The 26,409-nt window shown below is 38.7% G+C and overlaps 1 protein-coding gene across 3 annotated transcripts in view; it reads left to right on the top strand.

Moving 5' to 3' along the window:
• The window catches only part of LOC132404582 (coiled-coil domain-containing protein 158-like), a 175,785-nt gene that overhangs the window by 59,567 nt on the left and 89,809 nt on the right, over positions 1-26,409 (top strand). For 2 of the 3 annotated variants that reach the window (XM_059988839.1, XM_059988838.1), the window contains exons 9-11: positions 19,834-19,944; positions 24,378-24,492; positions 25,572-25,691. In XM_059988839.1, coding sequence (XP_059844822.1) covers positions 19,834-19,944; positions 24,378-24,492; positions 25,572-25,691 — 346 coding nt within the window. The remainder of the gene's footprint in view (positions 1-19,833; positions 19,945-24,377; positions 24,493-25,571; positions 25,692-26,409) is intronic. The other variant, XM_059988841.1, reaches the window with a different exon arrangement.

Genomic DNA, 26,409 nt, shown 5'->3' with positions numbered 1-26,409 from the left:
CTCTGTCTACAAGCTTTCTTTATTTGTGAGCCAACCGCCTCTTCCTCCGTCACTTCAGTTTGGTTCCCACTCCCTAGCAATCCTAGTTTAAACTCTCCCCGGTAGCCTTAGCAAACCTCCCCCGCCAGGATATTGGTCTCCCTGGGATTCAGGTGCACACCGTCCTTTTTGTACAGGTCACCCCTTCCCCAAAAGAGGTCCCAATGATCCAGAAATCTGAATCCCTGCCCCCGCTCCAATCCCTCAGCCAGGCATTTACCCTCTTGCTCACTCGATTCCTATACTTATTGTCATGTGGCACAGGCAGTAATCCCGGGATTACTACCTTTGTGGTCTTTTTCTCAACTTCCTTCCTAACTCCCTGTAGTCTGCTTTCAGGACCTCCTCCTTTTTCCTGCCTATGTCGTTGGTACCAATATGTACCATGACTTCTGGCTGTTCTCCTTCCCACTTCAGGATATTGTGGACACAATCAGAAACATCTCGGAAGCAAACTACCATCCGTGCTTCTTTCCTGCGTCCACAGGATCACCTGTCTGACCCCCTAACTGTAGAGTACACTATCACTACTGCCATCCTCTTCCTTTCCCTACCCTTCTGAGCCACAGGGCCATACTCTGTGCCAAAGGTACAGCCACTGTTGCTTCCCCCAGATAGGTCGTCCCCCCAACAGTACTTAAGCAGGAGTACCTATTGTTAAAGGGGGCAGCCACAGAAGTGCTCTCTAGCCTCTAATTCCTGTCCTTGCCTCTCCTGACTGTTACCCACTTATCTGTCTCCACAGGCCCCAATGTGACTACCTGCCTATAGCTCCTCTCTATCACCTCCTCACTTTCCCCGACCAGACGAAGGTCATCGAGCTGCATCTCTGGTTCCCTAACAGTCCCTAAAGAGCTGCAGCTCAATGTACCTGGAGCAGATGTGGCTGTCTGGGAGGCTGGGAGTCTCCCGAACTTCCCACATCTGACACCAAGCACTGGCTTCACACATCTTCTTCCTGTCTGTATTCTACACAGATAACCTACCTCATCTTGACCCCTTAACGTCGAAGCCCCATTGAGCCAAAGCCTTCCTACTTTGTCCCCTTCTGCTCCGACACCCGCTCCTCCAACGTCTGCTCTATAAGGTGTCTCCTTTTAAACTCTTCTCGCTGTTCTCCCTGGCTGACGTCCATGCGCTTGCACAATCATGCCCTGACCAAACCGCTGAAGAAATAACCTACTTTGTGCACTACTTATTTATTTTAACTAATTAAAATGTATCCTCTAATTCACATTTTTTCTAATATTACGTATTACATTGTACTACTGAGGCAAAGACAACAAATTTCACGATATTACGCCCGATTCTGATTTGCAATAGGAATATGAAAAATTAACAAGCTGGTATGTTTAATCCTAGCTTATTCCTGTTGCTCAGCACTTACCTTTTCATTCAAGTCAATGACATCTATCAGAACTGAGTATGTGTAACATTTAAATGTTGTACCTGAGGTTATTGACCCTTGGAATTTGCTCACGATCTGTTGTGTTTGGAATTCTAAAATGAGCATGGAAAGCTCAGAAAATATCCAACTCCAGTAATGTCAAAGGAAGCAAACATGAATGCAGCAATGGAGTCTCCATAATTTTTACAAGCTATGATAACACTAGTTTGGATAGAGCAGTAAGAAAAAAATTATAATTGCTGTGGTGAAGCTCCTGCTGAAAATGCTCAGATTGCGATATCAGGTAAAGACATTAACAGAGTTGGTGTCAAGCTAGCAACAGCACACCTGAAGAGCCCACTGACAATATATGTCTTGGATGGTGCATTACTCAGATGGAAGATCAATACCCAGGAAACAATCGAAATGACAAGAAAGTACATTGACAGGTTAAAAATTACTTTTTGGCAATGAGATTAAAGTCAGATAAGACATAAGATATAGGAGCATAATTAGACCACTGGTTCATCAAATCTGCTCTACCATTTTTTCATAGCTGATCTAATTTTCCTCTCAGCCCCAATCTCCTGCCTTCTCCTGTATCCTTTCATGCCCTGACTAATCAAGAATCTATAGACCTCTGCCTTAAATATACATAAAGACTTGACCTCTGTAGCTGCCTGTAGAAAAGAATTCCACAGATTCATCACTCTCTGGCTAAAGAAATTCCTCCTTATCTGTTTTAAAAGGACGCTCCTCAATTCCAAGGCTGTGTCCTCTGATCTTAGACTCTCCCACCACAGGAAACAACCATCGGTAGGTTTCAATGAGGTCACCCCTCATTCTTCTGAATTCTAGTGAATTCAGGTCCAGAGCCATCAATCACTCTTCAATAAGACAAGCCACTCAATCCTGGAATCATTTTTGTGAACCTTATTTGAACCTACTTCAGTTTCAGCACAGCCTTTCTAAGATAACTTCACAAACCTCATGACCCCTGACACCTGGAACTTACAACAGGTGCCCCTTAGGGTTGTGTCCTAAGCCCCCTTCTTTACTCACTGTATACCCATGACTGTGTCGCCATCCACAGCTCCAATCTGCTTATTAAATTTGCTGATGATATTATATTGATTGGCCTAATCTCAAATAATAATGAGGCAGCTTTCCTGGTACCTCAAAAAAAATTCCAAGATTGGTTAACAATAACCTGCCATACACAACGTCATGTTGACTATCCTTAATCAGGCCTGTATATCCAAATACTTATATGCCGTCCCTTAGAAGACCTCTCAATAATTTATACACTACTGATGTGGGGCTCACCAGCCTATAATTTCCTGGCTTATTCTTAGAGCAACAGAACAACATTACCTCTCCTCCAGCCCTCCAGCACCTCACAGATGGTTAAAGACATTCTAAGTACATCTATCAGGGCCCCAGCATTTTCTGCTCTGGCCTCCCATTAGCTTTAAGTGCTCATTTAGTCAAGCTCTGGGAGACTTATTCATCCTATTTGCCTCAAGGTAGCAAGCACCTCCTTTTCTGTAACACAGATACGATCCATGGCCTCACTGCTTTTTTGCCTAAATTCTATAGGCCCTGTGTCTGTCTCCCAAGTAAATACAGATGCAAAAATTTCAATTAAGATCTCCCCCACACCTTTTGTCTCCGTGCATAGATTGCTTATCTTCAAGAGGACCCATTTTGTCCCTTGTCCCTTGCTATCAATTTGCATTTAATATAGCTGTCTTCCCTTGGGAATCTCCTCCTCCACAATGATCTTGAAACGAATGGAATTATGATCATAAGTGTTCCCCTACAAACATTCTGTCATCTACCCTTTCCCATTGCTTAATAGGAGATCCAGTATCACACTCTCTGGTTGGGACCTCTATATATTGATGAAGGAAACCTTCCTGAACACATCTGACCCAGTCAATATGTGGAAAGTTAAAATCACCTATTATCACAGTCTTATTTTTCTTGCAACAGTCTGCAATCTTTCTCCAAATTTGGTCCTCTAACTGCCACTGACTATTGGATGGTTTATAATTTCATTAATGCAGTCATCCCTTTGTTATTCCTCAGTTCCACTCATATCGGTTCAGTAGTATGTCCTGTCTGAGCATTGCTGTGACATTTTCTCTGATTAATAATGCCACAATTCCCCCTTTAAGACCTCCCCCTCTATTGTGTCTAAAACAATGGAACCCTGTACATCAAGCTGCCATTCCTGTCCTCCCTCCTGCAAGTAAATCTCACTAATGGCTACAATCTCATAATTTCACATGCTGATCCATGTTGTAAGCTTATCCACCTTACAATACTTCTTGTATTGAAATATACACAACTCAGAACATTAGTCCCACCATGCTCAACCTTTTGATTCCTGTCTTTGTATGTCGGCTTCATATCTACTTTCCCCACAACCAGTCCATAGCAACTCTAGTTCTAAACCCCCGGGAACAACACCCACAAACCTTACCATAAGGTTATTGGTCCCCCTCCAGTTCAGCTGCAAACTGTCCTGTTTGTACAGATCCCACTTTCCCTGGAAGAGGGCCCAATGATACAAAAATCTGAAGCCCTCCCTCCTGTACCATAACCTTTACCACATGTTAAACTATATTATCTTCCCCTTTGTAGCCTCACTACCATGTGGCACATTGTAACAATCCTGAGATCAACTCCTTGGAGATTAGCTGGCTTTCTAATGTATTTTAACTAGGTTCCTAATTTCCTGAGCTCACTTTGCAAGACGTCATTGCCTTTCCTGCCTATTTTATTAGTACTGACGTTGGAACACAACCCCTGGCTGCTCACCTTCCTCCTGAAAAATGCTCTGGAAAATGATCTAAGATATCCCTGATCCTTGTGTCTGGGAGGCAACATACCATCTACGAACTGCATTGTCATCCAGGTTTACTACCTGTCTGTTCCCCTAACTAATGAATGTCCTATCACTACTGCTTGCCTTTTCTACCCTTTTCCATCTGAGTCAGTCACAGAGCCAGACTTGGTGCCTGAGATCTGACTGCTGTGACTTTCCACTGCCGAATTGTTTCCCCCCTCCCCTCAATAATATGCAAAGCAATGTACTTGTTATTGAGGGGAATGGTCACAGGGATACCCTGCACTGGCTTTAAATCATGCAATAATTTTCATTTAGAAATTCCAGTTCACCCGAAAGGGTCTGGTGGCCTGGTGTGGATATGTTCAAATAATGACTGGTTTGATTGTTGTCCACTGCATCAAAATTCATTTGCAATAAAGGCCTGCAGCTGATATTAGAGGAATCAGAGGTGATGGAAGGAATTGATATTTTTACCTGAGAAATAGGAGGGAAAGAACTGGAACTTTGCTTAGGGATTAGGGCAATGCCTCGATGAGGGAGAAATATCCTTCCCCGTGGAAAGAACTTCCGCTGTACATGGGCATTGAGGAGGGATTCAAGTTGGAATTCAGATTGGGGATTTTGGGAGTGGAGTATTAATGCAGTGCTAGGTAGGATTTAAAGACACAAGTCTTACCTTGCAGGCCTCTCAGTTCCGTACAGCACAGTTAGGAGGGAGGGTCTTATAATGGGCCATTTTGAACAATATAGTTCATGTTGCCTTGCATTGCTCCATGATTCCCTACATTGCATTGCAAGAGAGTCAATGTCATCCTTTGTGGTCCTGGAACAGAAAACACGTCAAGCTCACAAGGATGACCTGTCCCACCAAGCAACCTGTTGTATTCCGTGATTGTTAATATTCTGACTGGGAATGGTTGAAGATGTAATTCACTTCAGGTCAAATCAGTTTTCAGACGCAACTCTTAATGCGAGATTCCAGGTGGGTCATAAATGAATAAGGAAAATGCAGAGATAGTAAACAAATATTTGTGCCTACTGTATCTTCACATTAAAGGACATGACAAAATAGTTAAGATCCGTTGGTTCATCTGGATCTAGATGTGAGTGAAGGTTTGACAGTGATTAATTTAAAGAGAAATTAACTTGAGATAATCCAGACTGGAGAGGAGAAAGAAAATTAAAGATTATTTACAAGTGAGTGCTAGTAAGTCATGATACTCTGAGAAAAAAATCTTCCACATGAATCGCATGCATAGTTACATGATAATTCGGAAGACAGATATGTTAAGTTTATTGTTAAGATATTGAGGCAAAATGATAAAAATCTTGCTGAAATTATATAAGCTCTTGGCGAGAGTATACCTGAAGCGATATGTACCCAATGAGGCATATACTCACTGGGAAGATGTGCTGAAAGGTTCACTGAACTATCTTTTGGGATGAGAGATGTGTCCTATGAGGAAGCATGAAATAAATATTCCCTAAAGTCTAGAAGAATAAAATTAGGCATTTTTAAAATTCTTGACTGTGGATGCAATGTGATAATTTCCCGTCACTTTGAAGGAAGCCTAATAGTCATGTAGTACAGGGATGATGGAAAACCTGTTTATTTGGAGGACTGTTTACCTTATAAAGCTCCGCTGGTGGGACATTTCAGACTAAGATGGTAGAATTTTCAATATTCTGGGGCTAATGTGAGAAAGTGAAATTGATGAAGCAGTTCAGCCATGGTCTTAGTGATTGGCAGACCAGGCTCAAACAGCCTTTTGGTTGACTCCAGCTTTCATTTCTTAAGTCAGTAAAGCGGAACATGAGATTACATTTCATGAAACTTTCCTGAAAGAGACATATCTCCCATAACGTTTCACCTATTTGGGGAGACTTGAAATTTGTGAGCATGCAAGTCTGTGGAGCAAGATGCTTGAAGTGCATCATTAGCACAATGAGTGAGGTCATCAATAGTGGATTGTTGCAGTAGCTGAGCAGTTTGTGCACTGACCTGTTAATTCAGCCATCACTAACAATGACTTAAGGTTAGTAAACTTCATAATTTTGAACCACTTGTTGGTAAATAAATATAACTTGTGACATAGGCATCTCTTATCCAGGCATCCAGACAGGTTATTTCTTATTTTCCATATACTTTAGAAGTAATCTTCAGTGTTCTAAGGGTTGGATTCTTGAGACACTGGGGGCTGAATTCTTGTTACCATTGAGGTTTTGGCTTCAGTGGTTAACGTTGAATGATTGTTCTGATTGCAGGGTGGAATGTAGTGGTATCACACTCACATGGATTGGGTTTAGGACAAGAGCTCTGTGAAGCCATTTATTTGGATACATAGTCATCTCACAGTTCGCAGATGACACAGAAGTACTGTAAACATTGGCAAGGAAAGTTTTAGACATCAAGCCCATAATGTGCAAATGAAATTTGGTACAGTAAAATAATGTGATTACATTTTAGTCGCAAGGGCAAGAACAGACAATATAAAATAAGTCTCTCTACATGGCAGGAAAATGTGAAAAATCTGTTTTATTCTTTTGGTAACTGTTTGCAGTACTGTGTGCATTTCTGGTCACCTATCTGCAGAGAAGATAGCAATAAGCTTGACGGAGTACAGGGAAAATTTACAAGAATTGCTGAGACTTGAGGACCCAAGTTAAAGGGAAAGGTTGAATAGTTTAGGACTTTATTCCCTGGAAGGTAGGAAAATGAGGAGAGTTCTTATAGACGTATACAAAATTATGAGGGTTACAGGCGGGCCATCAGTTGGATGAGACTAGAACTAGATGTAATAGGTTTCAGGTGAAAGGTGAAATATTTAACAGGAATCTCAGGAGAAACCTCTTCACTTAGAGGCTGGTGTGAGTGTTGAATGAGCTGCCAGTGGAATTGGTAGTTGTGGGTTCCATTGTAATATCTAAAAGAAGTTTGGATAGGTACATGGATGAGAAGGGCTTGGAGGGATATGGTCTGGATGCAGACAGAAGGTCAGGTTGGCATGCACTAGATGAGCCAAAGGACCTGTTTTTCTGCTGTAACGCTATATAAGAGGCACAAAATCAAGGCTTTTATGCTAATGCTTTCTGAAAACACTAGTTAACAACCAGCTGGAGGATTGTGGTTGAATAATAGATTAGTGAAGGATGCCATAGACTTGCAGAGGATATGGAGAAGATTTGCTAGTATTTCAGTTATGTGGAGAATTAAAGGAACGGGCTATTATCGGAGAGCAGAACTGATTAAGAAGATTTATGACAAAGGTGTTCAAAATCATAAAGGTTTTGACAGTAAATCAGAATCAAGTTTATTATCACTGACAAGCGTGTGAAATTTGTTGTCTTGAGGCAGCAGTACAGTGCAATATATTTTAAAAATATATGTTACAGTGTATATAAGAAAAATAAGTAGGTGCACAAAGAGAGCAAAATAATGAGGTGGTGTTCATGGGTACATGGACCATTCAGAAATCTTGATGATAGAGGGGAAGAAACTGTTCCTAAAATGTTGTGTGCATGTCTTCAGGCTCCTGTACTTCCTCCTTGATAGTAGTAATGAGAAAAGGGCATGTCCTGGATGTTTCGATGGTGGGTGTCCTTAATGATGGATGTTGTCATCTTGAGGCATCACCTTCTGAAGATGTCCTTGATGATGGGGACTGGTGCCCATGATGGAGATGGCTGAGTTTACAACCCCCTGCAGCTTTTTCAGATCTTGTGCATTTGCACCATCATATCATACAGTGATGGTATGTAATGTACAAAGGACCTGTACAAAACCAGTCAGAATGATCTATAGAAATTTGTAGCATCTTTGGTGACAAATCAAATCTCCCCAAACTTCTAATGAAATATAGCCTTTGCCATGCTTGGGCTCAGGATAAATCTTCAGAGATGTTGACATTCAGTAACTTGAAACAGCTTAACCTTTCTACTGCTTTGATGAGGATGGTATGAGTTCCCTTGACTTCTCCTTCCTGAAGTCCACAGTTGATTGCTTGGTTTTACTAATGTTGAGTACAAAGTTGTTGTTGCATCACCACTCAATCAGCTCATCTATCTCACTGTAGGCCCGGCATCATCATCTGAGATTCTGCAAGTAAAAAATTTATAGAAGGCACTTGAGCTGGCAGTTTGCTGGCAGCAGAGTCAGTGGGAAGAGACTTAAGACAATTGTCCATAGGACAAAGATAATAAAATACCAAAATATTCCAAGTGTTTCCTAAAATTATCATCAAAAAACTGATACAAAATCACAGAAGGATACTTTATAGTGGATTCCAAACAAGGGTCCTTGAAGAAGAAGATAGAAGGCACATTTCACCAGGGAATTTCAGAATTTAGGGTATTGTGAACAGAAGGTGGAGTAAAATTGGGAGTGGACAGGAGACTGAATTGGAGGAATATATCTCTGAAAACTATAGAGTTGCTAATGCAGGGATTTGACAAAAGGCTGAGAATGTTAAAATAGCTTACTGTATGTAGCAAGAGTAGAGAGAATGTGAAGAACATAGAGACATAACACTCTGTTCTGCAACACTGGAGTTGAACCTGTGTTGGTAGCAAGTACTTTGGTAAAGTCGGATGTAGTTTTCAATGGGACATCCCTACCAACCTACCATTCTATCTGAAATGTTACATGTTTCCTTTGAGGTTGGAAAGTAGCATTTTAGAACATAGAACTTACAGCCCAGTACAGGTCCTTTGGTCCACAATGTTGTGCTGACCTTTTAACCTCCTCTAAGATCTATCCCTCCTACATAAACAACCCTCCATTTTTTTTATTATTCTTGTGCTTATCTGAGAGTTTCTTAAAAGCCCCTAATGTGTCTACCCTTTCTACCACCCTGGCAGAGCTTTCCACTCACCCACCACTCTGTGTAAACTACTTACCCCAGACATTTCCAATACACTTTCCTCCATTCACCTTAAAATTATGCCTCCTTGTACGAGGGGTGATTGATAAGTTAGTGGCCTAAGGTAGGAGTCAATTTTAGAAAACCTAGCACATTTATTTTTCAACATAGCTCCGTCCTACATTTACACACTTAGTCCAGTGATCGTGGAGCATACAGATCCTTGACCTCCAGGAAGTGTCCACAGATGGGTGATTGATAAGTACATGGCCTAAAGTAGAAGGAGGTGAGCTATACAGCTCTCGTTACATGCACATGCAGGTCAACTCTTGAGTGATTATGCAGAAAGTTTGAAGTCAACTCATCTCCTTCTACCTTAGGCCATGAACTTATCAATCACCCTTGCTGTGGACACTTTCTGGGAGGTCCAAGATCCGTATGCTCCATGACCACTGGACTAAGTGTGTAAATGTAGGAAGGGACTATGTAGGTTTTCTAAAATTGACTCCTTCTACCTTAGGCCATGAACTTATCAATCACCCCTCGTATTGGCCTTTTTCATTCTGGCAAAAATCTGGCTATCCACTCTATCTATGCCTCTTGTCAGCTTGTACACCTCTATTAGGTTACTTCTCATTCTCCTTCACTCCGAAGAGAAAAAGTCTAGTTTGGGATTTTATTTTGGGTTTTGTCTTTTCTGGGAACAAATGAGAAATAAAAATCTGACAGAATAATTGATCCAGCTATACCAAACAGGAAACCTTGAAGATAGTGTTAGATGGCTTCTCTTGTTGAGTAGAGACCTGTAGATTGGGAAGAGATTAGAATTTAACAAATAACAAAGAAATAAAATGAGAAAGAATATGTAAATGAGGAGATAAAAGGGATTGTAAATCTTTTTATAGTTTGAAAACAAATCACCCACTGATAGAAAAAGAAGAAAATGTCAAGGAGTAAATGAATTATACTCTATTCCCTTCTTGTCACATATGTTGAGGTTCCCTATAAATGTAGCTATACAATTCACTTCAACATTCCTTGCACTTCATTTTCAACAGTCTCAGTGGAGTACTAATAATATATTCAGTACAATTCTAAAACAACAATTAAAACCCATGTAGAGAATGAAGCTTATTCTTGAACCTCTGAATTAAGTCCTTACAAACCAGAAAAAAATAAATGTTAGCAGGTGCTTTTTCTGCTCTTAATAACAAGAATTACTCCAGAAGAGAGCTGAAAACTGAACTTAGGTAAGCTGTGTACAGGACTAATAATGTGCGAAAAAAATTTCTGGAGAATGGTGCCAACACCCTATATGTCAAAATTAAAGGAATACACAACAAAACAAGGAACTAATGATTACTGAAGTACCAACCAAACCATGGCATACCCTTGAGCTAATATTTCTACACAACCACAGTTGTTACTTCACTGTTGTAGCCCACTACTCCTAGTTTATGGATGCAATCTCAGTGGTTTTCCACTCAGCTTTGCAGCATTTAGACAACAGCAAAATATATGTCAGGCTACTGTTTATCAATAACAGCTTGGCATTCAACACCATCATCTCAGTACCAATCAAAAAGCTTCAAAACATGCAACTGGATTCTCAACTTGCTCATTGTGAGACCACAGTCGGTGTGGATCCTTCCATCCCTGCTGAATTGCAAGAACCATAATCAGAATCAGGTTTATTAGCACAAACATTTCTTTCAACAACACAGAATGTACACTTAACTCACTGCTCTGCTCTACTCTACATTCATGACTTGGTAGCTAAGCACAGCTCAGATGCCATCTATAAATCTGTTGATGACAGCACAGATGTTGGCAGAGTCTCAGATGGTGACGAGGATACATACAACAATGAGTCAAATCAGCTGGTTGAGTGCTGTTGCAGCAACATCCTCTTACTCAATGTCAGCAAGACCAAAGAATCGATTGTGGGCTTCAAAACGGCCAAGTCAGGAGAACAGCACCGGATCCCATTCAGAAATCAGTGGTGAAAAGGATGAAAAGCTTCAAATTCCTGGGTGTCAATATCGCAGTGGATCTATTCTGGACCTAACATATTGACGCAATTATGCCAGCGGCCCTAGTTCACTAAAAGTTTGAGGGGATTTGGTATGTCTCCAAAGACACTTGCAAATTTCTAGAGATGTACTGTGGAGAGCATTCTGACTGGTTACATCACAACCTGGTATGGAGCCTCCAAATCACAGGATTTCTAGAGACTGCAGATAGTTGAAGACTCAACCATTTCCATGATGGGCACAGCCCTCCCCACCATTGAGGCATTGAGGACAAGTTCTAAAGGGGGAGTCTCAAGAAGGCAGCATCTGCCATTTGTAGACCCTCACCACCTGGACCACGCCCTCTTTGCATTACTACCATCAAGGGAGGAAGTACAGAAGCCTGAAGACTCGCACTGAACATTCTCAGATCAGCTTCTTCCCCCTCTGCCATTAGATTTCAGAACCAATAGCATTGCCTCATTATTCATTTATCCCCCACTATTTATTTTATAATATCTTATGTCTTGCACTATACTGCTGCAGCAAAACAACAAATTTTACCAAGTGTGTCAGTGATTTTAAACCTGATTCTGATTATGGACCTTCCAATTCAGCAGAATTGGAAGGGTTTGGGACCCATTGTTGCCTAGAGATCATACTCCAGTTGGTAACAATTTTTATAATCTAGTAACATTGCCCATATTTAGTAGAATACTTGCTGCAGTTGTTGGTATCAGTATGACAGTTCCTACAATGTCATGAATATTTATTGCTGCATTCCTTACTGATGGAGTATGTACCCCTGAGAATATTTTCTCCACCAGAAAATTTAGTGGGTGCACTTGAGTACTGTATGTAAATTAGAACTCTCTAAAGATCAGAGGAAGTTGTGTACAAGGATGTAATCATGTAGTTCATCAGTGAAGTCGAACTACAAGGATATTATTTGATTAATATAAATCAACACTGATTTTTCCAATTAATTTTGGGTTAGTCATACTGTTGGCAGGCCTGCCATTCCAATTTTGCACTTAGAAGATGGGATATGCTAAAGATCTGGACACTCTCTGCATTCCTGGACACACTTTTGACTCCGTCCTACAGAGAGCCCAGATATACTTACTTCTTAAGTGGCCCTTTAATTTTATTTAGCTGGAGAAGATAGTGTGATCCCTTTCATCTGAATAGGATTATGGACGTTCTTTTCAAAACATGTAATGTTATTTGATAGTTACATTAGTTAAATGTTTTAAATTAAGCTTGCTTAATTGTTTAGACTTCAGACTGATTACCAAAGACATTTAGACACTGTACTGAAGACGAGTGGTGCTGCTGCATCACAGCTGCAGTGATCCAGGTTTTATACTGACCTCTGTGTTCTCTATGTGGAGCTTATACATTCTCCTTGTGACCTTGCAAGTTTCCCATGGATGTTTTGGTTACCTTGAAATACCAAAGAGGCGCTGATTGATAGATTGATTACTTAGTTGCTGCAAATAGTTCTACTCTGTAGGTGAATGGTAGATCAGAGGGGAGTTGAGAATCTGTGAGGAAAAAGTGGGATTAATATAAACAGGTGTCTGTATGCCAGTGTGGATGTGGTGGGCCCCAATCTGTTGATTATGGTTTTATACCATTAAGACAGAGCCTTACCTCCACCCATGGCATTGCCAGTAGCACCTTAAGCAATGTGCAGCTGCAAAAAATTAAAGCAGATACGGAGCTAGTGCAGAGACCAAGATGTGCACAGGGTCAAATGGAAATTGAGAAGCACAGTTTACCTGTTCCTTAAACTGAAAGTCCAAGTCCTTAAGGAGATTTAGTAGAACATTCTTCTTTTAGTGAAAACTAGACTATCTTTTCTCAATAATAAGTTGCATTTTTAAAAGAGATGTTGAACTTTATAAGATCAACAGAACTTTATTCTAGGAGCAGAATTAGGCCATTTGGCCATTCATCACGGCTGATCAATTTTTCTTCTCAACTCCAATCTCTTGCCTTCTCCACGCATCCTTTCATGCCCTGACCAATCAAGAATCTGTTGACCTCTGCCTTAAATGTACATAAACAATTGGCATCCACAGCTGCCTTTGGCAGTGAATTCCACAGATTCACCACCCTCTGGCTAAAGAAAGTCCTCCTCATCTCTGTTCTAAAAGGTTACCCCTCTATTCTGAGGCTATGTCCTCTGGACTTTCCCACCATAAGAAACATTCTTTCTGCATCCACTCTATCAAGGACTTTCACCATTCGATAAATTTCAATGAGGTCGCCCCTCATCTTCTGAATTATTGTGAATTCAGGCTCAGAACCACCAAACAGACTTTAATACGAGGGGTGGTTGATAAGTTCATGGCCTACAGTAGAAGGAGTTGATTTTAGAAAACCTAGCATATTTATTTTTCACCCTCCCCTAGTGTTGCCACCTTGTCCTTGTGGACCTCCTTGAGTGATAAGCCCTTGAGACCGAGGTAGCAGATGCCTGCATGAAGGCCAATGTTTTCCATTTTCTCAGACAGTGCTTACTTGCAATTTTCAATTATCTGAAACAGAAATACCACAAAAGTTAACTTCAAACTTTCTGCACAATCACTCACAGAGTTGAACTGTACATGCATGTAATGAGAGCTGTACAACTCATCTCCTTCTACCTTAGGCCATAAACTTATTAATCACCCCTGCTGGGGATCACTTTCTGGAGGTCCAAGACACTGACTTCTACAAAGAAGGGATCCGTATGCTTCATGACTGCTGGACTAAGTGTGTAAATGTAGGAGGGGACTATGTTGAAAAATAAATGTGCTAGGTTTTCTAAAATTGACTCCTATCTTAGGCCACAAACTTATCAAACACCCCTCGTATGACAAGCCATTCAATCCTGAAATAATTTTTGTGAACCTTTTTGACCCCTCTCCAGTTTCAGCACAGCCTTTCTAAGATAAGGGGCCCTAAACTGCTCATAATAGTCCATGAATGAGGCCTCATCAGTGCTTTATAAAGTCTCAACGTGACATCCTTGCTTTTATATTCTAGTCCTCTTGAAATGAATGTTAACATCACATTTGCCTTACTTAGCACAGACTCAACCTGCAAATTAACCTTTAGGGAATCCTGCACAAGGACACTTAAGTTCCTATGCACCTCCATTTCTTTTGAAATTTCTCTTCATTTAGAAAATAGTCAACTCTTTAATTTTTTTTCTACCAAAGTGAATGACTATACACTTCCCAACACTGATTTCAATCTGCCATTTATTTGCCCATTCCCCAATCTGTCTAAGTCCTTCTGTAGCCTCTCTACTTTCTCAAAACTACTACCCCTCCCCCTAACTTCATATCATCTGCAAACTTTGCAAAAAAACCATCAATTCCATCATCCAAATCATTGACATGAAAATTATCAGTTGCAACACAGACCCCTGTGGAACATAAGTAGTCATCGGCAGCCAACCTGAAAATGCTACCTATATTCCCAATCTTTGCCTCCTGCCAATCAGCCACTGCTTTATCCATGCTAGAATCTTTCCTGCAATGCCATAGGCTTGAGCTTGTTAAGCCGCCTAATATGTAGCAGCTTGTCAAAGGCCTTCTGAAAATCCAAGTGCATCAAATCCATCAACAGATTTTCCTTTGTCTATCCTGCTTGTTATTTCTTCAAAGATTTCCAACAGATTTGTAAGGTGAGATTTTCCTTTGAGGATACCATGCTGACTATGGCCTATTTTATTACGTGCGTCCAAGTACCCCAAGACCTCATCCTTTATAATCAAGTCAAAATAACTGACCTATAGTTTCCTTTCTTCTGCCTCTCTCCCTTCTTGAAAAGTGGAGTGACGTTTGCAATTTTCCAAGAATCTAGTGATTCTTCAAAGATCATTCCTAATGCCTCCACAATCTCTTCAAAACCCTGGGTTGTACTCTATTTGGTCCAGGTGACTTACCTACCTTCACACCTTTCAGTTTCCCAAGAACCTTCTCTTTTATAATGGTAACTTCACGCACTTAACCCCCGACACCTAGAACTTCCACCATATTGCTAGAGTCTTCCACAGTGAAGACTGATGCAAAATACTTACTCAGCTTGTCCGTCATTTCTTTATCCCCCATTACTGCCTCTTCAGCATCATTTTCCAGCAGTCCAATATCCACTCTCACCCTCTCACCTCTTTATATATCTGAAGAAACTTTTTCCTTTTGTCATCTTCCATTTAGAATACTTCTTTCTCTTTGGGATGTATATATCCTGTGCCTTCTGAATTGCTTACAGAAATTCCAGCCATTGCTGCTCTGCTATTGTTCCTGCCAATGTTCTTTAACAATCAATTCTGACAACTCCTTTCTCATGCCTCTGTAACTCCCTTTACTCCACTGTAATACTGATACAGCTGACTTTAGCTTCTCCTCAGATTTCAGAGTGAATTTGATCATATTATGATCACTTGACTTGAAGAGTTATTTTACCTTAAGCTCTCTAATCAATTCTGCTTTATTGTGTAACACCTAATCCAGAATAGCTGATCCCCTAGTGGACTCTACTATGAGCTGTTCTAAAAAGCTATCTCATAGGCAGTCTAGAAATTCCCCTTCCTCTAATCCAGTACTGACCTGATTTTCCTAATCTACCTACATATTAGAACCCTTTTGACATGCATTTTCTATCTCCTGTTGTAATTTGTAGACCACATCCTTACTACTGTTTGGGGGTCTGTATACAACTCCCATCAGCATCGTTTATCCTTGCAGTTCCTTGGCTTTATCCACAATGATTCAACACCGTCCAACCGTATGTCACCTCTTCCTAATGATGTTTTTTTTTGTAATTCATTTTTTATTGAAGTTCATCAAACAAACATTTCCATAAGATGTATTTCAGATACTGTACATATATATGATATATTCATATTTGCCACAAATCTCCACATAATATTTATCTGAGGTATATACTTATAGAAAAGAGAGGGGAAAAAGCAAAAGGAGAAAACTGTACAAGTAGGGAGTGATCTTTTTTTTAATACAACATAGTCATTGATTTGTCAGAATAAAATCAGGCCTACGAGGTGTTATGTAGTTAAACCATTTTTCCCAATATGAATCAAATTGTTCCAATTTATGATTAACAGATGCTGTTTCTTCTCTATTTTGTAAATGTCCATTGTAATTTGCATCCATGTGTTTAAAGTTGGGCTCTCCTGTAATAATTTCCTGGTAAGAGTCGTTTTACCAGCCACCAGCAGTATATTTATAAAATATTTATCTCTTTTCAACCATTTTTGAGGTATATACCCAAAATATATGGTCTTACTTTCTAAGGGTATTTCACATTTAAAAATGTCTTGTAGGGCATTGTGTATCCCAGTCTTTGATAATGGGGCAATCCCAGAAAATTTGAAAATGGTTTACATTTTGATTTCCACAATTTCTCCTGCAATCAGGGAGGTTACTGTCACAATGGGATTTCTGAGAGGGTGTAATAAAATATCTTATTAGGTTTCTCCATCCAAACTCCCTCCATTTCTGTGAACTGGTACACTTCCATTGATACCTCCATATTATTGTCCATTCTTCCTCAGATATAATTATCCCTCCTTCCTTCTCCCATTTTGTTTTAATGTATGAAGTTGAATGTGCTTTAAGACTTGACAAACCCTTATACACGCTTGAAATGATTCTACCACAATTATCTGAATTATATGCTTTTTTAAACAACAATCAAACATGTACTTGCCTTGGTTATATTTTTAACCCTCCTATTAACATACTGTCACATCTGCAAATACTGATAAAAGTCTTGTTTTTCTAGTAAGTGTTTCTCTTTAAGCATTTCAAAATTGAACAGTGTTCCTTCTTTCATTATATTGCAAAGAATTATTATTCCTTTAGTTGGCCAGTCCTTAAATCTAGCATCCATTTTATTCGGCGTAAAATCTGAGTCATATGCACACCATTTAAGAATTGCAATATCTCCCTCTAGTTTATATTCTTTTATAATAGTTTTCCATATTTTAGGAGTCCATTTTACCCATGGGTTATCAATAGTATTTATGTAACTTTGTTATCAGCCAAAATTGCCTGTATGGGGATGAAAAGTATCCTCCCCTCTCTAAGAGAAGGTAGGCCCCATCCCCCCCTTTTCCTTGGCTAATTGCAAAGTTTTGAGACAAACTCTAGGCCTTTTACCTTGCCATGTATATCTTAATAACATCTTGTTCCATTCGTTGAATTGATTTTGGTTCATCTCTATTGGTAGGGTCTGAAAGAGATATAATAGTCTGGGCAATATATTCATTTTAATGGATTCAATCCTTGAACTGAGACTAAAAAAAGGAATTAGGTTCCATCTTGTTATATCTTCCTTAATTTTTTTATATATAGGTGGATAATTGCATTCTGATAACTTGCCAAATCTTTTGGCATAATGATGCCCAAATATTGGACTCTGTGCGCCATGCCCAGGGATATGTACTTTCAATTTCTCTTGGTGGGCTATAGCTATATGAAAGTAATTGGGTTTTATCTATGTTGATCATGTATCCTGGTAATTGACCATATTGTTCAAAGGACTGCATCAATTTAGATAAAGTGTATGTTGGTTGCCCTAGGTAGATCAAAATGTCATCCGCGCAACAGGTCAATTTATGCTCTGTCCCTTTAATAGTAATCCCCCGATATCTTTATTTTGTCTGATGTATTGAGCTAGTTATTCCAGATATAATGCAAAGAGTAGCGGTGACCATGCACAACCTTGTCTCGTGCCCCTTTCGAGGGTAAAACTATTTGATAAGTATCCATTGACTTTAATCCTAGCAGTGGGATCGTCATATAGTGCCTGTTTAGTTTTAATAATTGTGTCTTGGAAACCAAATCTATGTAGAACTCTGTAAAGAAAATTCAAATTAACTGAATCAAATGCCTTTTCAGTGTTCACGCTTATCACTATTGATTCAATTTTATTTTTTTGTATATGGCTCATTTAATTTTTACCAACAGAGCAATGCTGCACCCTCTGCCTGCCTTCCTGCCTGTCCTTTCGATACAATATGTATCTTTGGACTTTAAGCTCCCAGCTGTAATCTTTTTTTCAGCTCTGATACAGTGATGTCTACAATGCCATACCTGTCAATCTGTAATTGCGCTACAAGTTCTTCAACCTTTTTCCATATGCTGCACGCTGTCAAATGTAATACCCTCAAACCTGTATCCAGCCTTTTTGAATTTGTTTTTTATGTTGCAACTTATCCTGGTGACTGCAATTTTGCCCTATCAGCAGTCTCTCCTCACTACACATTGCCTATATCTCATCTTCAGTTCTTTCCTACGATACTTCTTGTATTGAAATACAGGCAGCTCAGGTCACTCGTCGCACCATGCTCAACCTTTTAATTCACAACTCTGTTTGAGGTCCTATCAACTTCTGCCTCCACAACCTCTCTACTAACTGTTCTGGTTCCCATCCCCCTGCAACTCTAGTTTAAACCTCACTGTGTAGCATTAGCAAACCTTCCTGCTAGGATATTAGTTCCCCTCCAGTTCAGGTGCAAACTGTCGCTTCTGTACAGGTCTCACCTTCCCTGGAAGAAAGCCCAATGATCCAAAATTCCTTTGCCCTCCCTCCTACACCTACTGCTTAGCCACGTGTTAAACTGTATAATCTTCCTATTTCTACCCTCACTAGCACCTGGCATGGGTAGCAATCCTGAGATTATAACCCTGGAGGTCCTGCCCTTTAACTTAGCCCCCTAACTCCCTGAACACTCTTTGCAGAACCTTGTCATTCATCCTCCAAATGTCCATGTCAACTATATGGACCGTGACCTCTGGCTGCTCACCCTTCCCATTGAAAAATGCTGAGGACTTAATCCTAGATATCCTGGACCCTGGTACCAGGAGGCAACATACCATCTGGATATCTCATTCTCACCCACAGAACTACCTGTCTACTCCCCTAACAAATCCCCTATCACCACAGCAGCTCCTCTCCCCCCTTTCCTTTTGAGTCACAGAGGCAAACACAGTGCCAGAGTCCCAACCACCTTTCCTCTGTTAGGTCAGCCCCTCCACTGTATCCAGCGTGATATACCTGTTGTTGAGGGGGTAGCCACGGGGGTATTTTGCATTGGCTCCTTAACCCCTTTCCTCTTCCTGACTGTCACCCAGTTTCATGTGTCTTGCACCTTGGATGTAGCTACCTCTCTATATATCCTATCTATCAGCCCCTTAGCCTCCGGAATGGTCTGGGATTCATCCAGTTCCTGATCCAGCTCCTTAATGCAGATAGTTAGAAGCTGCAGTTGGATGTGTGTCTCGCAGTTGTAATTGTCAGGGACACTGGAGCTCTCCCTGCCTTCCCACATCCTGCAAGAGGTCCAATCCACTATCCTGCCTGCCATCTTAACTGTCCTAACTGTGCAAATATAAAGTAGGGAAGGAGAGAGAAGTTGTAATCTTGAGCTTTTCTTTCATTTGCTTTCTCTGCCTGAAGCCTCTCTTTGCTGAAAGAGTCTTTCTTTCAGTAGGTCAATAGTTGCATTTAATGTCAGAGAAATTATGCAGTATACATCCGGAAACTCTTTTTTGTATTAATCTCCAAATATACTGAATATATATGTGTGTCTTTGGGTGTATTTTCAAAAACAGAAATGTGCTGTGTGTTGAATAACCACTAACCTCTCTTTCACAGAATAGAGCAGCTGAAACATGAACATCAACAAGAATTGTCAGTACTGACTGAAAAAGTAAACCGCTCTCGCAGCCTTGCCTCAAGTTTCCAAAACCAAGTGGAAGCCATACAGTATGTATAAATTTCTACCAACTGACCAGTGAAGTGTTTAAGAAAGAGTAGTTTGTACACAGTTTCCTTTCAGTTGATTTGTGCAATCCATGGTATATACATTGTTGTTTTGATATTCTCTCAAGTGTTGAAAGCCATTCAAGATATATGGAACTTCTGATTTGTATATATTATTATGTGTTTAAATTTGGATATGTTTATCATATAGCTTAGTGAATAGTCTTTGAATTAAGATGTTAGTAGACAATACATGTGTTTATAAAATGCTTTTAAATACATATTGATCAGTAGCTCTGTGTCATTTTGCTTCCTGATTGCAGGAAGCATATTGATGCCTTGAAGATATATTGCATAGCTTTTACACAAACAAACTAAGATAACTTTGTTCTATTGTTGGGCATAAGAAGATTTACCCACATTAAGTGCAGACAAACCCATACGAATATCAGTTACTGAGCTTTTTGTTATTTCCTACTTTCCTTTCTCAATCTAGAAAGAAACCAGAAGTCCAGTGGATCAATTAAATCTATTACTAGGCAGGAACTTGGGAGCGTAAACTAGGAAAGATGTACACGGGGATATTTACAACAGAAATGTGGATGTTGTTTGTGGAGTACTTGCATGATGCTCTGTCCTATCAAGGCATGGAAAGGGTGGTAGGATGAAGCAACCTCGGCTTACAAGAGAAGTGGAACATCTAGCCAAGAAGAAGAAGCAAGCTTACTTAAGGTTTAGGAAACAAACATCACCAGGGATCTTGATAGTCATAAGGTAGCCAGGAAAGATTTTAATAAGGGACTTATTAAGAGTGAGTTAGAAGGCTGTTAAAGAAGGTTTTGGTGAGTAGGATTAAGAAAAATGTCTAAGTCAGTCCACATGTATGTGAAGAACAGGAGGGTGACCAGAGTGAGGTAGGTCAATCAGGGATAAAAGGGGAAATGTGCCTGGAGTCGGAGGAGGGAGGGAGATCCTTAATGAATACTTTGCTTCAATATTTCACTAGTTTTAATTTTTCCAATTTTTTTTCCAATTGATCTATTTCTACCATATATTCCTTCTTAATTTTAGAAATATAACTTATTATCTGGCCTCTCAAATATGCCTTCATCGCTTCCCATAATATAAATTTGTCATCAACTGAATGTGAGTTCGTATCTAAAAAAAACTGAATCTGTTTTTTCATAAAGTCACAAAAATCTTGACGTTTTAATAATTAATTAATTTGAACTGACTCAGATATTATGGGTTTCAGAGTTAATCAGGAGGAATATAAGATTAACTTATTTGCTGATGATGTTCTGATTTATCTAACTAACCCATTGCATTTGTTGCGTAAATTATCTTCTAGATTGGAAGAATATGGGAAAATAGCAGGGTACAAAATAAATTGGGATAAAAGTGAAATTTTACCCCTTATTAAAGGAGATTATAGTCAATGTCGATTAATAACTCAATTTAGATGGCTGATAAATGGTATAAAGTATTTAGGTATAAGCGTTGTTAATGATATAAAGAATTTATATAAACTAAATTATTTGCCATTATTGAAAAAAATTCAAGAGGATCTTGATAAATGGATGATGTTACCAATAACATTAATAGGTAGAGTCAATGCTGTAAAAATGAATATATTCCCTAGATTACAATATTTATTCCAAACACTACCAATACAATTACTGCAGAAGTTTTTTCAAGAGTTAAGTAAATGTGTGAGGAAATTCCTTTGGAAAGGTAAGATGTCAAGAATATCGTTGGAAAAATTGACATGGAAATTTGACCTAGGAGGGTTACAATTACCAAATTTTAAGAACTGTTACAAAGCAAATCAGCTTAGGTTTATTGCATCTTTTTTTGATGAAGATAAACCGGCATGGATTAGAATAGAATTAGATAAAATAGGAGAAAATGTACCAGAAGATTTTATATATAAATGGGACTCTAATTGTATACGGGAAAAGAAAGAATCTCTTATATTAAAACATTTGATTGATTTATGGAATAAGATAAATGTTGATGATGAGATAAAGAAATCTTTATTAACAAAGAGACCTTTAATTCAAAATAAACTTATCCCTTTTACAATGGATAATCAACTTTTATATAACTGGTTTCACAAAGGGATTAGATATATAGGAGACTGTTTTGAAGGAGGTATATTAATGTCATTTGACCAATTAAAGAATAAATATAAAATATCAAATAACACTCTTTTCTGTTATTTCCAATTAAGGGCTTATTTAAGAGATAAACTGGGTCAAACAATGTTATTGCCAAAACCTAACGAAATAGTAACTTTAATTCATAAAGGAGAAACTTTAAAAAATTATTTCTGGTATATATAACTTGATTCAAAAACAGGGAATTAAACAAGGAATTCATATGTCAGGACAAAAATGGGAAACTGATTTGAATATTAAAATTGATGAAACAAGTTGGTCAAGATTATGTCTTGACAGTATGACAAATACAATAAATGTTCGACTAAGATTAGTACAACATAACTTTTTACATCAAATATATATTACACCACAAAAAATAAATAGGTTAAACTCAAATTTATCTGATTAATGTTTTCAGTGTAATCAAGAGTGTACTTTTTTACACTCTACTTGGTCTTGTTTTAAAATTCAACCTTTTTGGACAAATTTAAGAGTTTTACTGGAACAAATTATTGGAATACAACTTCCACATAATCCAACATTATTTTTACTAGGCGATATTGAAGGGATAAAATTGAAATCCAAATTGAATAAATATCAGAAAGAATTCATAAAAATTGCATTGGCAGTAGCCAAAAAGGCTATTGCAGTTACTTGGAAACTGGATTCATACTTAAGTATAGATCGTTGGAAGAATGAAATTTTTAGCTGCATTCCACTTGAAAAAATTACTTATAATTTAAGAGATAAATATGAAATATTTCTGAAAATTTGGCACCCTTATTTACAAAAGATAGGATTAAATATATAGGTGCTCCAAAGATAAATTTATTGGTTATCTGTGGAAAGAATTAAATATACATATTAAAGCTATTATGAACTCCGTGTGGGGATCTTCCAATATCCAGGCATTCTTTCTTTCTTTCTTTTTTCGTTTTTTTTTCTATAGGGATACGTTTGAGAGGAGGGGGGAAGGGTTGACAATTTTTTTTCCTTCTGTAACCTATTCGAAATTAAATTTAAAAATGTTTTTAAAAAAATCAAACCGTAATGATTTGGTGGAAACTGGAACTCAGGTTCTCAGTTGGTTAAGCTAATTAATGGAAGTGTGAACAAATATGTATCTGCTATTTACTAAATTATGTATGGTGTGAAATGTCTGAATATAATAAATTTGACAGCCTAGATATTGAAGAATATATTAAAAAAATATTTCACCAGTGACAGCAACCTTGATGAACGTGACGTCAGTGCAGATTAAGCTAACATGCTGGATCATGCCACTGAAACTTGAGGAATATTAGAAATTATAGACCAAAGAATTCTAGATGAGTGATGAGTAAACTCTTGAGTATTCTTACAGACAGGATTTGAGAGCATTTGGAAAAGCATTTTTGATACGAGATAGTCAGCGTGGCTTTGTGATGAACATTTGTGAAGTGAGACACTTTGGAAGATTGAGTGTGGCCTCTCCTGTTGTCTATAATATTTCAATACTGCTATATTCTGGTTCGTTGCACCCTTTCCAGTGCCTCTATTTCTTTTTTATATAAAAATGATTATTGCTGAGTGGCATGCCTTTAAAGGTTAAAAATTATTGTGCTGTTTTCCAAGTGAATTGATCAAGTTAGTGCAAGTCTTCCATATCAGTGAACAGAAAGTAAATATTATTAGATTAAGGAAAAGTAAAAATGTTAACAAGGAAAGGAAATGGAAAGTAAGAGTCAAGAAACAGACGTAAATTGATTTAAAAGGCTTCTGGTTCCTTTCTAGATTGAAAAAATAGGAAATATTGAAAAGCTCAGTACCTGATATTTGCTTGGCTTTGTTCTGCACTTAATGTGGGCAAATCTTCTTATGCCTAACAATAAAACAAATTTATCTTGAACAGAGTATTCCTTATCCTCCGGACAACTGCCTCTTGTGATTTTGAATAACACAAGAAACAGTTCTTGCAACTGATGATAACTTCCACTGGTTCTTTATTGCAGAATAAATTGGATAAAGTGCTTATCTGTGGTATTTAATGATAACATTCCACAATGCAGGAGCCCTTGGGCAGGTACTTTATGGGCAATTGCACCCTGTTCTATCAGAATTGTTGTCAGGTGCTTAATTGAATTCATAAAGCTAGAATCTACTTTAAATTCTCATGGTGTATTGTTATTTAGTAGAAACCAATTAAGTGAGAATTTTCAAAGATTTCAAAGGTATAATTTAGTATCAGAACTGTATACAATATACATCCTGAAATGCTTTTTTTCACCCATCTAGAGAACAAGCGAGGAATCAAAGCATAATGTACTCACGGCAGCTTACAGACCTGGAGTCCACCGTCTGCCATCTCCGAACTGAATTACGGGAAGCCAGAAGGATGTATGAAGACAAGGTCAGTTATAAATTTTCCTACAAAACAACTCTTTTTATTTGTTTTGGACCTGGGGAAAAAACATGAAATGAAAGGAAAGAAGTAGAACTCCTTTGTTTGTTAAACAATACTCCATTTTCCTGTCGTGTTATTAAACATATAAAAGAGAAAAATCTAATAGAGGTGTAAGACCACTTTGTCAATGTTACATATTGTTCTTCCTGGCGCTATCTGAAAAAGGCCTATTTCCTTCCAGTGTGTAAGTAAGCTTGGGAAAGGCTCAAAATCCTTCTTGAAGTAATAATTTTTACATTTATTGCATAATTCCTAATTGATGTAAAATAAAGTAACATGCTTCAGTAGAGAGTATATCAAAACAGCATCCATGTTGTGGCTGCAACTGTAACAAATTAAAATGACAACTTGAGTTGTGTTACAACAGTATGAAAATACAAGGGGTGATTGATAAGTTTGTGGCCTAAGGTAGAAGGAGTCAATTTTAGAAAACCTAGCACATTTATTTTTCAACATAGTCCCCTCCAGTATTTGCACACTTAGTCCAGCGGTCGTGGAGCATGCAGATCCCTTCTTTGTAGAAGTCGGCATCTTGGACCTCCGGAAGTGGTCGACAGCAGGGTTGATTTGATTAATAAATTTGTGGCCTAAGGTAGAAGAAGATGAGCTATTAACTTCAAACTTTCTGCATAATCACTGAAAGAGTTGAACTGCACATGCATGTAACGAGAGCTGCATTACTCATCTCCTTCTACCCTAGACCACAAACTTATCAATCACCCCTGCTGTTGACCACTTCTGGAGGTCCAAGATGCCGACTTCTACAAAGAAAGATCTGTATGCTCCACAGCAACTGGACTAAGTGTGTAAGTGTAGGAGGGGACTATGTTGAAAAATAAATGTACTAGGTTTTCTAAAATTGACTCCTTCTACCTTAGGCCATGACCTTATCAATCACCTCTCTTATATCGGCTGTATGCTAAAGAAGATCAGAGGATCTTTTCAACAATGTATTTTGCTATGTTTCAGTATTTTGTTTATACTGATTGTCTAGTTTTCTTTGCTGTTTTATGCTATTTGATCAGATAGAGGACCTGCAAAAGATTATAGAAGAATCTCAGTCTGAGGTTTGTAAAACCAGGAAAGAAAGGGATGAGTTCAGGCAAGAGGTAGAAACCATGAATTGTCGAATCCAACAATTAATGGTAAGTTCAGCAGCTGTTTGACTTCCAAACTAATGCTTAACATATTAAAGAGGGAAGGCTTTTGAACTTTAATTAAAAGTTGTAAGGTATGGCTCCAACTTGCATATGCACACATTTTCCCCTTTGTATATTAGTTTACAAAGTTAATGATGCCTTCAGTGAGCATGCCCTTGCTCCTTTTTATTAGTCACACCATGTGATAAAATGTTGAGGGAAGGAACTGAGAAGAGTCTGAGAATTTAAAATTTCAGGTGTTCGTGAGTGAATGAATGGTCCTGGTGACATTTATGAGACAGGCTTTTGCAAAATGGTGGATTCAGCAAGAAAGCATAGCAGTTGTGTTACCTGGAGGTTGTAAAGGCACCCTCGATGGTTTGCATAGCATGGAACCATATATTAGAAGCATCCAGTGTGAATTTCAGAAAGAAAGGTTGCACTTCAGAAGCTTCATTAAGTTTCTTTGAGATTATAGGGAGGTGGTGTTCAACCCAGATAAGTGTGAGGTGGTTTATTTTGATAGGTCAAGTATAATGGCAGAATATAGTATTAATGGTAAGACTCTTGGCAGTGTGGAAGATCAGAGGGATCTTGGGGTCTGAGTCCATAGGACACTCAAAGCTGCTGCACAGGTTAACTGTGTGGTTAAGAAGGCCTACAGTGTATTGGCCTTCATCAACTGTGTAGTTGAGTTCAAGAGACAAAAGGTAATGTATGGCTA

This window comes from Hypanus sabinus, chromosome 14 (genome assembly GCF_030144855.1).
Source record: "Hypanus sabinus isolate sHypSab1 chromosome 14, sHypSab1.hap1, whole genome shotgun sequence".
In the NCBI taxonomy this organism is placed as follows: Eukaryota; Metazoa; Chordata; class Chondrichthyes; order Myliobatiformes; family Dasyatidae; genus Hypanus; species Hypanus sabinus.
The sequence above is the reverse complement of the archived record's forward strand: the minus strand, read 5'-3'. Positions and strand labels throughout refer to the sequence as shown.